The following is a 14,338-nucleotide window of genomic DNA, read 5'->3' as shown; positions in this document are numbered from 1 at the left end:
AACTGGTTGACTTCTGTAGAAGCACATACTTTAGATTATGGTTTCGGTTATTGACTCCAGTGAACAGTCGATAAAAAAGACCACTCGACGGCGCCAGCACAAGAGGTTGCTAACAGGACGACATAGTTATATCCTTTATATCGATGGATCAATTTGATTTTCTACACCTTTAGACCTGTTTAACGTGGGGTCCTAAAATAAATTACTTAACGTTTCACGTAAGAAAAAGTCATGCGTGTGTTACTTAGAATGTTTAATAGGCTGCAACAATTTTAGAAACACAATAACAAAAAAGCAAAGATATATTTAAGGAAATGCATATACTCGTACTGTAATCCGACATTATATTGTACAAAGAAAGAAAAATATTTTGACGTTTGGTTGATCTATACTAAGATAGGAGCCCACAAGAAATAAATAAACTTAAATTTATTGCTACAAAGAGTCCTTAATTGCCATACAAAATGCTGGAATGATGGGAAGGTTGACTAAACGGGAACAACCACATCTCAGAGAACCATTTGTGCTGCTAATATGGATAAACGTATTTTTAATTAAATAAAAATGTAAATTCTTTCATTGACCGAACCATAAGTCTTTTTGTGGTAGGTGGATGTTAGAGTAAACATGTTGGGAATATGTTTGTGTGACAGAAACTCCGCAGGGGCCATGTTGATACAATTCATTGAGACTCCTGCATTTTCTGAGTTACCAGGGTATAAGATTAACCATTTAAATATAAAACAATTGTATGTTGGTTGTTACCCGTTCAACTTATTTGTTGGGTTGTGAGAGCACCCGCTCCATGTCCGCCTGTACGTTTATCTGCTAAACGCATGGATTTAGACCAACTACTAAGTATCAATAGAATCCTTCAGGATTTGACGGATAAATATGGATGGCAAATATTTTCGATAACTAAGAGACGAAAATATATCAAAAAAGACATACGCTCGCTTGAGTGTTATTACAATTTCCCCAATTGTCTTTTAAATGTAAATATAATAAATAGTTTACTATTTGAGTGAAAGCTATATATATATATATATATATATATATATATATATATATATATATATATATATATATATATATATATATATATATATATATATATGTGTGTGTGTGTGTGTGTGTGTGTGTGTGTGTGTAAAATTTCAGATAAACTGGTTGTATCGTTAATTTAACTTTGCACATTAACACCCATAACAGCTGAAATGAAGGTTTTCTGTGCTTTATGATAGATTTAATTATATAACATTTTCAGACAACAGCATACATTCCTCAGAACACGACATAAAGCAAAAATAAATATAGATCATTCTCGTAAATGTACCAGAGACAAAGGAAAATATGTACAACTTAATCCGAAGGAAGTATTGCAGGATGATATTACAGTATTTCAGTCGTTTCACAATGGCTCAAATATAATATATGCATATATAATCACATTGTTCTGCATAAGACTGCAGTTATATTTTTTAATTTATTAATTAAAGAACTGATCACGTTCAACATTGACTTGATTAAAAAATATACAAATAAAAACCAGCTAATTAATGCTAGTGAAATGATATGTTCCAAGGAAGGCGAATGTTTGTGGCTGATTATGTGCAATGTTTCAAGGAACATCCCATTAAAAAGGTATCGAAACAAGGCTGCAAAATGTGCTGCTGACAAAGTGTAATATGTATTTACATCGCACACCTCTCCTATAGACAATTCCATATCTTTGAAATTCATACCATTGTCAGATTAACACTATCTATAATTATTTTAGTTTGATTAGATTTGCTCCAAGGTGCTCCAAACAAATATCCCTTAAGTAATCCCAATGAATGGCACAACTATTTAAGAAAAAGCAATTAATGTAGTTATGCTCTACATGATATTTGATCAATATGTGTTCCACAAGAGATATTTTAATAGTTAACAAGATTTACAAGAGGGTAATTGATTTCATTCCAATAGTTTTATTGTCAATCAAAGTGTCTGGGCCAATTTTCTAACAGTTACAAATTGTCCGTCCCCGAAAAATCATAAATCCACGTATTGAATTCACAAACTATAAAACAAATATAGCAAATCACGATGCGGAAGCAAATGCATATAATTGGGATAGCAAACATAAGGAAATAAAAATATAGTAGTGACTATATGTCTCAACAATATGAAGCAAGAATATACAGATACATGTATTTCTTGATATGTACATAAAACAAAATGATATAACGTGATACTTGCTCAGTTCATAAATGATACGATCTTATAAATCTCTTGACATAAACTAGCAAAGAACATGTGCTATTGGGCGAAGCGATTAAACGATGAAATTAAAATAGATATACGGAAATGTGAATTTTTCAGGAGTATTTTGCTGCTAACATTTAATTTGTTCAAATTCAAAATCTTGTTGAGATGCCAGTCAAGTAAGTTTTCTTTGCCTCTTGAAAATGTTTATAACATCTATTATATCCTACATCAGCATAGAACTCCAAAAAATAAAATTTCATTAAAATCTTAAGCATAGGTTAGAAAATATCAGACACACCAGTAGCATACACTCTGTAGGTGCGGTGCCCTTATGCATCTTGTGATTTTTCTTTACAAATGCAAACGTGTACTTATAACACACTTGACAACAGAGACTTGTTCATGTTCATATATCTTCTTGATGGATTTTCAATAATAAACCTCAATAGCGTTTTCAATATCATAATCTAGAGCAGGGCAATAGCGCATGTCTTATATCATGGTTACTTTAAATAATGAAACATGATTTCAAAATTAGTTCATAAAAATGGATTCAAATCTCCATATGTCAAGGACAAAATAAATAAAAACGGAATTGTCACGAAACTGATAGTTACACTTATCAATCGTCACAAGAATATAACAAAAGGTTTAATAAACTCACCAAAAGTATATTTGCATAAACTTTAAGATAATACTTAAACTTATAAAGAGTGATGTATTCTGTCCACTTAATTATGCCTCATATTGCATTACTGAAGATGATTAAGATAATGAGCACGTCGAAACGTGTTCATTGCTTGACCTACTAAATTCTAAATAAAGCAAGTCACGGAATAGTTTCCTTATAGGAATATATAAAATAGCTGTATAAAGAAACGTTAGTAACGACACTTGATATAGGTACTGCATTTTATATAGACATGGAAATGGCTGCGATAAACACACACACACACACACACACACACACATATATATATATATGTGTGTGTGTGTGTGTTTATCGCAGCCATTTCTATGTCTATATAAAATATGGCAAAATGTTTAGATGCATATGCAACATTTGGTAGTGATATACTAGAATGTGATCACGTCTTTACGACGAGTGGAAAGCTTCAGCAAATATTGGTAATTATTTCTTTAAATAAGTGAAAAGTAGCAATAGTCTAGCTTGAAAACAAAAACAAGGAACGCCTTGTCTTGGTTTCATGTTAACATTTGCGATAAGCGGTATCGACACGCCATGGAATTTGATCTAGAAATGCGTACCGAATGAAAGCTCTTTGTTCACAAATATACCCATAATCGAAGGCCAAGTCTCCGGAGATAGAAGCGATGATGGATATTATCAGAATCATTTTAGAAACAAACATAACCGTTTTAACCAAATGTATTAGTTTCAATAAATATCTATTTATTTGACTAGAGTTGATATATTTGCTATTCTTACTTGGAGTCTGTACACATTTCGTGTTATCTTATTCGATACAGTGTTTTCCAAATGCATTTTTGTCATTGTAATCAAATTGTGTTTAGCATAATATATATTTGTTTTCATTTAATTAAATCCTCTATAATTATGTTTCGTGATATCATATATTGTTGAGTACCCTTTTAAAATTAAATTGTGTATTTGCATTAATAATATAATGTAATCTGCGATCAATCTGAGTTTTGGATTCTTTTTAAATTATTGTTATACACAATAAGTCTACCAACTTCCATGGTCTTGTTATTAGCTACTTTGTCAGGTGAAAATGTGCCGCATCATATACATTTTTAACGAATTGTTGATGCAGCTTCAGTTTTTCTTGGAAGTTGTCATAATAAGCATTGTCTAATGCTAGACCATTTGCTTGGTCATATATGTTCCTCTCATGCACTGTAATGTTTTGTTCTTGAAGATCGACATGGTCATACTTTTCATCATCTGTTGTTGTTAGTCTTACATGGTCATAAGAATTCGCTTGGACTTCCTGTCTGGGATTGTTTTCTGAAAATGCAGCATCATATGTTTCATCTCCAATGTTGAAATTGGCTGTATCATACAGGTTCCCCGTCACAGCAGAAAGAGGTGCATCATGTTCTTTAAAAGTGTCGTACTCAGAAGAAACATGACCTTGATCGATTTCTTCGTGTTGATTTAATTTTTCATTATCATGTTCATAGTACCTTTGATGGCTTTCTGCGTTACGCTTTACAACGGCTTCAGCAGTCATCTGTTTCGGGGCTTCCACGGGGATAGTTGTCTTCTCTTTACGCCTGAAAATAGTAATTATAACCTCTCTGATTGATATGCCTAGCACAACTAAAATAAACTATTTATGCATTGATTCAATTATTATTTCTTTGGTGTCTCTGTATGTGTTTATTAACATATATTTATTAAAAACCGTTGATAAAGCCAAACATAATTATTTCATTTTTAGCCAAATTTGCTAAAATATATCATATCTATTTAGAGAAAATATTTTTTATTATATATTGATGTCTAAATAAATAAGGAAAGGAGTTTGTTCATGTACTGTGACAGTGCATGCATTGTAGGAAAAGTGAAACACTAAGACTAAACTAGTGCTTTAGAAACCAGTTCTTGACTTGAACTGTATCATTCAGCCATATTTTAAAGGTACCGATCTCGCAGGGTACTAATTTTCCCGATATATACCATTCCCTACCTCTAAATCCAAGAGCGCATTCCATTTATTGTGTTGTTGAGTAGACTGCGTCAGTGAATTTTTGTTCAAAGTCAATTACTGCTGGTAATCTGTCGGGGCAATGTAAAACATGATAAGAATTTAGCTCTGTTTCTGAGATCCGTCTACTTGATTATTATTTGTTGTACATGTTATAGTTTGCATGCTAAAATCATTTTTACACAATGTGTTCCATATCTACTTGAATGTGATATAGTAGATAAAAGTGGCATAAATATGCAATCATACAGTAACAGTTCAATTACAATTCGACAAACACATCTGCATTGTAACTTGATTTGCCGGAAAGGCCTATTTTCCACAGCGTAAATGTTGAATTTGGCAGAATTATATTTCCTTAACCGAGGAAAGAATTATCGGCGGGATAAGGAAATACGATTTATATTTTTCATTCATCATATTCGTTATGTCAATGTATGTACATTTTTACCTTTTCCGACACACAATGATTAGAGCAACCACTGCAATCAACACAAGTGCGGTCAATCTTACAGGCAGTAAAACCATCAGTACTGCAAATAAAAAAAGAACTCATTGTAATAAATGACACTTGTGGTTTACAGCCAGTATATATACTAAAAATATGCCATCATTGTAGGTGGTAATAAATGACACTTGTGGTTTACAGCCAGTATATATATATATATATATATATATATATATACTGAAAATATGGCATCATAGTAGGTGAAGTAGTCTCCGAGAGAACAGTATTTAACAGTTTTAAAGATTTGCAAGTCAGTAGGTTATTTAATCGGAGAAGCCATCGATTTTATCGGCAGAGTTGGTACATATGTTACGTTCTTGTCCTGCTAAGAAAGAGTGTGTGTGTGTGTTTTATTGTATGTTTCTGTTTGTGTATATGCGTGTGTGTCTGTGTTTGTATGTGTGTGTGAGAGAGAGCAAGAGAGAGAGACTAAAAGTTTTAACAGAGATTGAATTATTTAAGTCATTTCGCTACAATGTCTGCATTATGGCAATTTATAGTGATGTCAATCATTGGGGCATCATGCTGTATACATGCAGCATCATGTCCCACCCGGTCACTTTATCCTGACACTATGCCGACCAGTTCTAACGCTAGCCTCTTAATGCTGAATGCCAATCGATGCAGCCTCTTGGACCATTTGTATAAGTCTTTGGTATGACTTGGCTGGGGTTCGAACCCACGAACTCCCGCATCCAGGGTAAACGCTCCAAACACTTACTACACCTCTACGGTACAAAAATCTTTAGCGTGCCTGTAAAGAGAACCACCTTGTACACAGTTTTGTTCGATTGTATTGTGGCTAGACCAGAATATAAGTCTATAATTTACACAAGAAATGCATCTAAAAGATTGCAAAATTGTTAAATATCACATATCTCTTTATATAAGCATGCACGCACCCATTTATCCCTGCTTGCATATATGTGGGTTGTCTGGCAGTAGAGTTAGCGTTCTAAATTTGTATGTGTACATATTTAAAATAACTCGATAAATCTTTGTAATAAGCTGGCTATCTTGATGAATTATGTGAACTTGAGGAGGAGAGAACGATAGAACATATAGGAAGCATTTAGTCCGGCTTTAATAAAAAGTGGTTATTTATTTCGTAGCATAATGATTCTCACAATTTGTATAAGCAATGATTATAGAACAAACATTTATTGATATAGTCATCGTTCAATTTCGGTTACTTCTCCATTTATCCAATATGCACTGGTTCCTTTGTAAGCTCCTATAACCTTGAATAATCACGCTGAAGAGAAGACGTGCTACTATCCAAAAGTTAGACATGGGATGTATTTTCATAAGGCTTGTGTGATATGTTGTACATATACATATGCTGTTCCAAATTATGATGTATTTAAAATAGAATCCAAATTGTCATATCATTGTTTGTAGTTCGTTTAAGGAAGTTTAGTAAAAATTAAGATAAATATGAGAATCATCAATGATGTTATCTATTGCAATTCATAACATTGCAACGATAGTTCATTTTAATTACCTCTTAGAAGGGCAAGATCATAATACTCATGGTCAATATTTTAAGTAGTATATTAAACAGTATGCATACATGTGTACGCCTTATCCTTTCATAAAATTTCCCGGAGGTCACAAGGGCTCTCCATATGTAAGTAGATTTGTTGTTCAATATCACATTTGTTCCACGCGATCATTTTAGTTTTTATTGGGAATATGTCAATGCATAATAGTTGTAGTTTTCTTTTGAGAAAGAACACCAACTGTTATATTGGTATTATTAATTTCTAAATCAATCATGAGAGGTTTGTTGGAGCAACATGTATGATATAACAAACGTATTCCATTTATTATTGATTACAAGTCAAATATGCTAATAATGCGGACACTTTCAGTGCGAGATTATTGAATTTACAGAACTAAATATAAGCGTAACAAATGAATATTTATAGTGTGATGATATTGATTATTGGTCAAATAATAGTAATCATGCCAGATAATAATTTAAAATAATTCTAATTTTATGAATTAGATGCATATTCTGCAATTTGATTGGATGGAAATTGTCACTTGATATTGATTAATTGTCTTGCATTGTTGGACAAAATATTTAGGTTGATGAAAAAAGAACATTTTCTAATACAACAAATACCCACTGAAAGTTTCGACATAAAGTTTAGCTTGCACTGGAAAATCAAGATAAGTTTCTCCCGACTTTCAAGCTTTAAGTAAGTCAGTTTAGTTTTGCAGTGCATCATCAGAAACAGACACAATGTGCTTTTTATAAATTCATTCTTCTGTTTCAATTAATATGTTTCAAAGTAAATAGTATATCATACGGGTATCAGTATTGAGTGTGGATGCATCAGTAATGTTCCACAACTCTTTCACTAGTTGACTAGTTGTTAGCATCTGATAATTGCTTCGTAATATAAAATATTGTATATTTTGTAGTCATATGAAAACTGTCTTTATCTTTCACTGATTTGTATTTGAACTAAATCTGAGACGTGACAGGGAAGAGAAATAAATTCCAAAAAACGTTGATGTTATATTTTACTTCAAATTGTAATTGAGAATCAATGCCAGTTATGAAGAACATTTAAAAGTAAGGAGAATGAGTAAAGAAGTAAGAAACGGGTGCGTCCTCCAAAATAGTTATTTTACCATCGGATTGACCAAATAACAGGAACATATTTATCACCTACGTTGCATAATGTTGCTACACATTGAAACAATAACAGCAACCCGGAATAAATCTGTTCCAACATGGTGCGTTTTTCAATCAACCGACACTACCACATTGAAATTAATTCGAAATATTATAATATCTGGCGTAAATGAAAGACATCTTCAACTCGGTTTATATCATTTTACAATGACAGTTAAAATGATCATTGGATACAGGGTATATTAACTAACAGCTAGCGTCAAGTTTATCGATCGGGTCTACCTTGAGATAGAGTGGATTAGAGTTTGTTAGTTAGGTTCACAGAGAACATGATGGATCTTGCATATCGAGTCTGTGTTCTGTTAAATATCAAGGAGAAATCAAGATTTATTAGATAATGTGTGTCCTTAAATCTTCAGGAGGAGCAGCAATGGTGGAGTAAATCTACACAAAATATGTATTTTACAGTCCGACTGGAAACGATGTATCCTCCCGATAAGCTGTTTACCGTTAATATTCTTCCAAGATAATACAACATTAACCACCACCGAATTTGTAACCGCGCCCTGCCCTATCAAATAATAAAAGAATCAAGTGATGAACTTACCACAAACCGAAACTGATTATGAACATTAAATACATATGACCGGAAAGAATTTTTTCAAATGGTTTCTCAGGGGAATATGAAAAAATACGGTCAACAGCGAGTCAAGGAATAATGTCGGATACATGCCATATACGACCGGGTGCCTGGATTATTCCTTGTCACCCATGCCGAATGTATGTGCTTTAAAACACTCCTTTCTACAAGGTGCTGGCGGGAATATATTTTGTGGGTTTAATCAAAGGTCGGATTTTAAACGGATTCTAGACTTTAGGTGTTGAAGCGGGTCGTAGTTGGCACTATACTCATCAAAATAATCAACGTGTTCGCAGAGCCAATGATGAGGAGATTCCCCAGCAATCGGAGGTTTTTGACCTTGATCCATACACATAATCACACAGCTCAGGTTTCTGCTCAGCCATGTCAAAACATATATAACGTCATCGCAGACACAGCAAAGATTTCATCCGATATCATCAAACGAGAATGTACTTGCTTCACATCCTCCTTGTATACAAGCTGGAACGACCCCATCAACTACATAAATTTTAGGCGGGGTGGGTGGGCTGGGGAATAAATATTTTACGCTAAATCTGACTCTAAGGCAATGCATTAAGGTTGATGGTGATTGATGCATTGAACTAAAACAATACGCATATGCTGGTAAAACAGACTTTAAAGACTACAACATAATACGACATTTTTATATCAAGGTTCACGCATACACAAACAGACATCTGATTTTAGATAGAGGGAGTTTACTTTAATTGCTTATTTGCATTCTAATCGAGCGTAAAGTTACTAACTACCAGTCATATAGCCATTGTTATTATTATTATTATTATTATTATTATTATTATAAACCACACGATCAATAATGACACATGACCTTTTGACCCATCAAGATCAATAACATATTTGATATATACACCTGAGTGTACGACAAGCTTTGGCATCAGTAGTAGACATCGACACATGTATATTCTTCAGAAACTTTAATAAGAGAATAGTAAGATATAATCTGCATTGTTCAGGTATATTTGTCTATTGGAGAGACAAAAGTGAGAGATTTGATACTTTCATTGGAAGAACGCGATACATGGAAAGAACTAAATGACTGTAAAATGTACACTTGAAAACGATGTTAATTTTGCAAACCTGTGGTTAGCTTGTTTGAATCTTGTTTGATGGCGTTTGAATATGACGAGATTATATCATGCCAAAACATCTGCATTAAAGATCCTTGTCATAGGATATACAACCTCAACTATTACAGGCTGATAGGATAGTAGGATTCGAACTCGAATTCTGCTATCGTATAAGAATGAGTGAATGAATATATATATATATATATATATATATATATATATATATATATATATATATATATATATATATATATACAAATTATCTAATTTTTGCGTTAGATGTTTAATTGGTCGACATAGTCTTTGCTGGATCTAATCAAGTAATTTTAGGTGACCTACCTTTCTTCCTTGATATAGAGTTCTCCATTTTCTCTCATGCTTCAGAAACAAAATCAAATTGAACTAATTTGTGTGCATGCACTACATCTAAACTGTATGAATTAAGTGAATACATTCCATGAGCAATTTGCATCATGTGTGAGTTTCTTTCTTCATTTTGCATCGCTTTATATATTGCGGAAGATTTCAAGATATACCGGTTATGTTAATTTGACCAAGTTCTAATATATATTTTACCATGCTTGAAATGAACTTACGTGAAGATTATAATTCTTAAATGTATGGATAACATGTATGCCTGCCCAAGTGGAATATGCTTGTAATCAACGGTATATGGTGAACAAACAATACGTGTTTTCTACACAGGTTAGAAGCTACTGTCATGCTTTGTCACATACCCACATTACCCGAATCCGAGTTTCGAACCCACACAGACAGAGGTGAGATGGCTGGATCCGTAACGGAAGCTCTTTAGACCACTCGGCCACTCGGGGCCTCGACAGTTGAAAGCCAATCGAAACTGTAATATTCGCGTTAATCATTACCATCGCAAGATTTGCTGTTAAAACGACCAGTATATGTAACACTTTGAAAATAAAACTAAGAGTATTAATTTGGGTCGGTTGCTAGGTGCCAGTACTTACAAGCATTTAATTTGCAGCCTTCAATGTACATTGGTAACATATTGTTTTTTGTTGTAAAATCTAACTCATCATGAGATATCCTTAGTGAAAAACATATGTTTCATCGATAACGTTATTTCTCTATGACCCGATTGATCACGAAATCAATCCCACATGTGGTTCCGACATTGTGAAATTGTTTGACAGTGTGACATTTAAATGATGATAGCACAAGAATGAATGCGTTATCCATCTATTCTTCTAGTGAAGTTGACTACTATTGTGAGGTATTCGATACCTACCATTATATAACGACACATTTGCTCAAGATTCAATGAAGTCGAAATATCTACAAGTGGCAGACAAAAATGAGCTTAAATTCTCTCAGAAAGAAAAACTAATAATCGCAAAAGCAAAAAGGCACCTACAACAATTTCTACTATTACTACTACTACTACTACTACTACTGATAATAATAATAATAATAATAATAATACAGTTGCTATTAATTACGATAGCATTAACTAGATTTTTCCAACAAAGGAGATTTTGTGATACTTCTCAAGATTGGTTTCGAGAATAAGACACCATGAATAGCAATGATTTTACAAATTGGGGTATTATGTAGGTCGGTTTATGTCCGAAACAGTTTATGAAAACTGATCCATCACCTAAGATGGATGATCATGGGACGGTAAACATTTTTGCCAGACATCATCAAGAAAAGTGCAGTCATTTAAATGCATTATGTACTACCATCATTATCAAAACAAGAGATATATTCTCACAGCAACATCCAAATTCATTCTACTTCTGTCATTCGTTGTTATATATGAATTAATTTCTTAACCTCATATAGCTGCTGTATTTTCATCTGTCTTGCTAAACATGACTAAGACAGCTCTCCTGGAGAACCTACCGGGCATACAGACAACGGACGTCTTCCTTGCATCATTTCCTGCACGGACAAATTCCAATTGTATTGCGTCACTGGTGTTTTTCAAGAAGCCTTCATATGAATGTGTTCTATTTATTGTAGAAGCTATAAAATAAAAATACATATTCAGCCAAAATTTGTACAAATGTATATTAGGATGCATATAAATATGGAACATGCTCATATAACGAGGTTGTTTAATTGTGTATAATTAATCACACATCTTTTTCAACAGATTGTGTTATGCCCTCTAATAACTACCATATAACTATCTACACAACGTTTGAAATATTAACGATTTTTCAGCGTATCCCTACTATTGTTTTATTTCATCTCCTTCCGAATCACGCCTGTCAATAGATAATGCATTTGGCCTTATTTACCTGATTAAAGCTCAGTGTAACTCAGTATTCTGCGTGAAACACTACATAATGAGTAAGTCTTTGTTATCAAGTGGCTAATATGTCCTCTCTAATTTCTCAGATATATCATACCGTAGTTACACATTGTTGTTTCTACATGTTAATTTAATATGAACAATAGTGTCATGTTATCAGTAAAAACGTATAACCACTCTCTGAACAATTCCGAATGACGATATCTCGTACAACGGACGTCCACCACGACCAAGAAACGTTTGGGAATGTGAAATATATTCTGTCTTCAATAAATGTTGTAGATCTCTTGCCAGCATCTGCACAATATTTGATTGAATAAGCCCATTGCTGGTTCCGTGTATCTCTACTGAATTAACTTTATAAATAATGTGATATGTCTTACAAATGTCCACCGATTGTGATATAATGAGAAATATTATTTGTTCGTGATGCATGGATATGATGCGTTTATGAAATAAATTATGGTACAGTTAAGTTTAAGTTCAAGAGATTCAATTCACTACTCTTCATTCACCAGATGATTTGTTTCCAAAAAATGTTAAAATGTGAATTAAATAATGTCATTATTTTTCACGTGATGAAGAATAAAGGGCATATGTAAAGTTGTATTGGAATAATCGCAGATTTCGGCAAAATAAACAACAGTATGTGATCGTTTTTCATAACAAAAACAATTAATACCAAAATAAATGTTTACTACTCATCTAAACAATATAGTTAGAAACAAGAAACTTGCTCACAATCATTTTGTTAAATTCTACTGCATGAATACAATTAACGTCATACAATCAAACACGAAAATGCAGACGAATGAGGTGACATCATGACTATAAAGATTCGGAAATGAACTCATTTGCAACTTCAGTATGCAGGCAACTTACCAGTTTGAGTTAGGCACAGGTGTCGATAGTTTCTGCTGCAATTTACTACTGAGATTTTATTGGTTTTGTCTACCAAGCATCCACTGTCATCGTCTTTGATATCATGTGATGAAATGGTAACTGTAATCAATGTATATGCAAATTTATGTATTATGAACCCAATAACAGTATCATTATTAGTAGTAGTACTATCATTAATATTAATAATAATAATGCTAATAATGCTAATAATAATAATAATAATAATAATAATAATATTATTATTATTATTATTATTATTATTATTATTATTATTATTATTATTATTATTGTTATTATTATTATTATTATTATTATTATTAATATTATAAATGCATTATTTGTAGCAGCATGGTACGAAGATATAAGTATTTGCTGAGTTATGTTGCAGAAGGGAAAATAACAAAATTTAATGAACTAAAATACATTCCACACAATGATATCTATCTTAACATCATGCCCGACTTATCAATATCAAGAGGTGTTATGGCCTCTAATGTAGAAATAACACTGTGCATTTACCAGTACCTATCTCTTCATGTCATGTCAATTTCTCATAAAACCAATTTGATAATTTAAATACACCCCCGTCAAGTCATGAAAAACCCTAGGACAACAACTGTGTAACCGTGTAGATGCACTACCTTATACATCTCCCTCCCTATATCCCTATCTCACAAACACACAGACACACACGTTTATCTCATTATCAGTAGAAACGGTTTCTTAAGCAAATTGATATGCAACAGAGTATAAGTAATTGTGATACACACGACTGACTATTTGCCAGGGCAATTTGTGTAATCATGCATGGAAACAGTTTTCAAATTTAAACAGTTAATGCATTAAACAATTGCATATCTCAATGACTTACGAAGACGGTCGCTTTTCTTGATGATTAGGTACTGAAAAGAAGCTTCCTGAGGTTACTGTTAGTGGCACCTACACCGTCAGTCAGGGTTTCCGTAGTCCCTTTCCACCCCAGTTTTCATACTTCTTCATGTATGTTGGGTTGAGGGAAAAAGTAAATTGTCATTAAAACAATGAAATCAAGGTCTCCACACAGGTAACCGCTTACCTACGTTCCTAGCAAAATTAACCGATGTTACATCGAGTCATACTTGCATGACATCAACAGGAAAAAGATTCAGTCTTTAATGAATTGGCGAGTATTATAATCGTTGTCTATTTATTCCGCTGACAGACGAGGCGAAGCTACAACGTTCATGAAATATGATCTGTTACTAACTGTTTGCATTTCTAGTCAAATGACAACAAAAATC

The 14,338-nt window shown here is 33.0% G+C and overlaps 1 protein-coding gene across 1 annotated transcript; it reads right to left on the bottom strand.

Annotated features, from left to right (window-relative positions):
* Positions 1-294: 294 nt before the first annotated feature.
* On the bottom strand, positions 295-14,265 carry LOC149791231 (uncharacterized). Its single transcript, XM_089969713.1, has 5 exons — positions 13,930-14,265; positions 13,038-13,157; positions 11,741-11,863; positions 5,401-5,482; positions 295-4,515 (listed from the first exon to the last, which is right to left on the bottom strand). The coding sequence occupies exons 3-5, from the start codon at positions 11,745-11,747 to the stop codon at positions 3,993-3,995; spliced, it is 612 nt and encodes a 203-aa protein (XP_089825839.1). The 5' UTR covers positions 11,748-11,863; positions 13,038-13,157; positions 13,930-14,265; the 3' UTR covers positions 295-3,992.
* Positions 14,266-14,338: the final 73 nt, after the last annotated feature.

Source organism: Sinohyriopsis cumingii, chromosome 9 (genome assembly GCF_028554795.1).
Source record: "Sinohyriopsis cumingii isolate HCF-2022 chromosome 9, ASM2855479v2, whole genome shotgun sequence".
Lineage (NCBI taxonomy): Eukaryota > Metazoa > Mollusca > Bivalvia > Unionida > Unionidae > Sinohyriopsis > Sinohyriopsis cumingii.
Note: the sequence above shows the minus strand (reverse complement) of the source record. Positions and strands in the feature narration are given on the sequence as shown.

Excerpts from the sequence above, each read along its gene's own strand:
- LOC149791231 (XM_089969713.1), bottom strand. Across the intron at positions 4,516-5,400 it reads ATCATTGTGTGTCGGAAAAG|GCGTAAAGAGAAGACAACTA; the intron begins GTAAAAATGTAC and ends TACTATTTTCAG.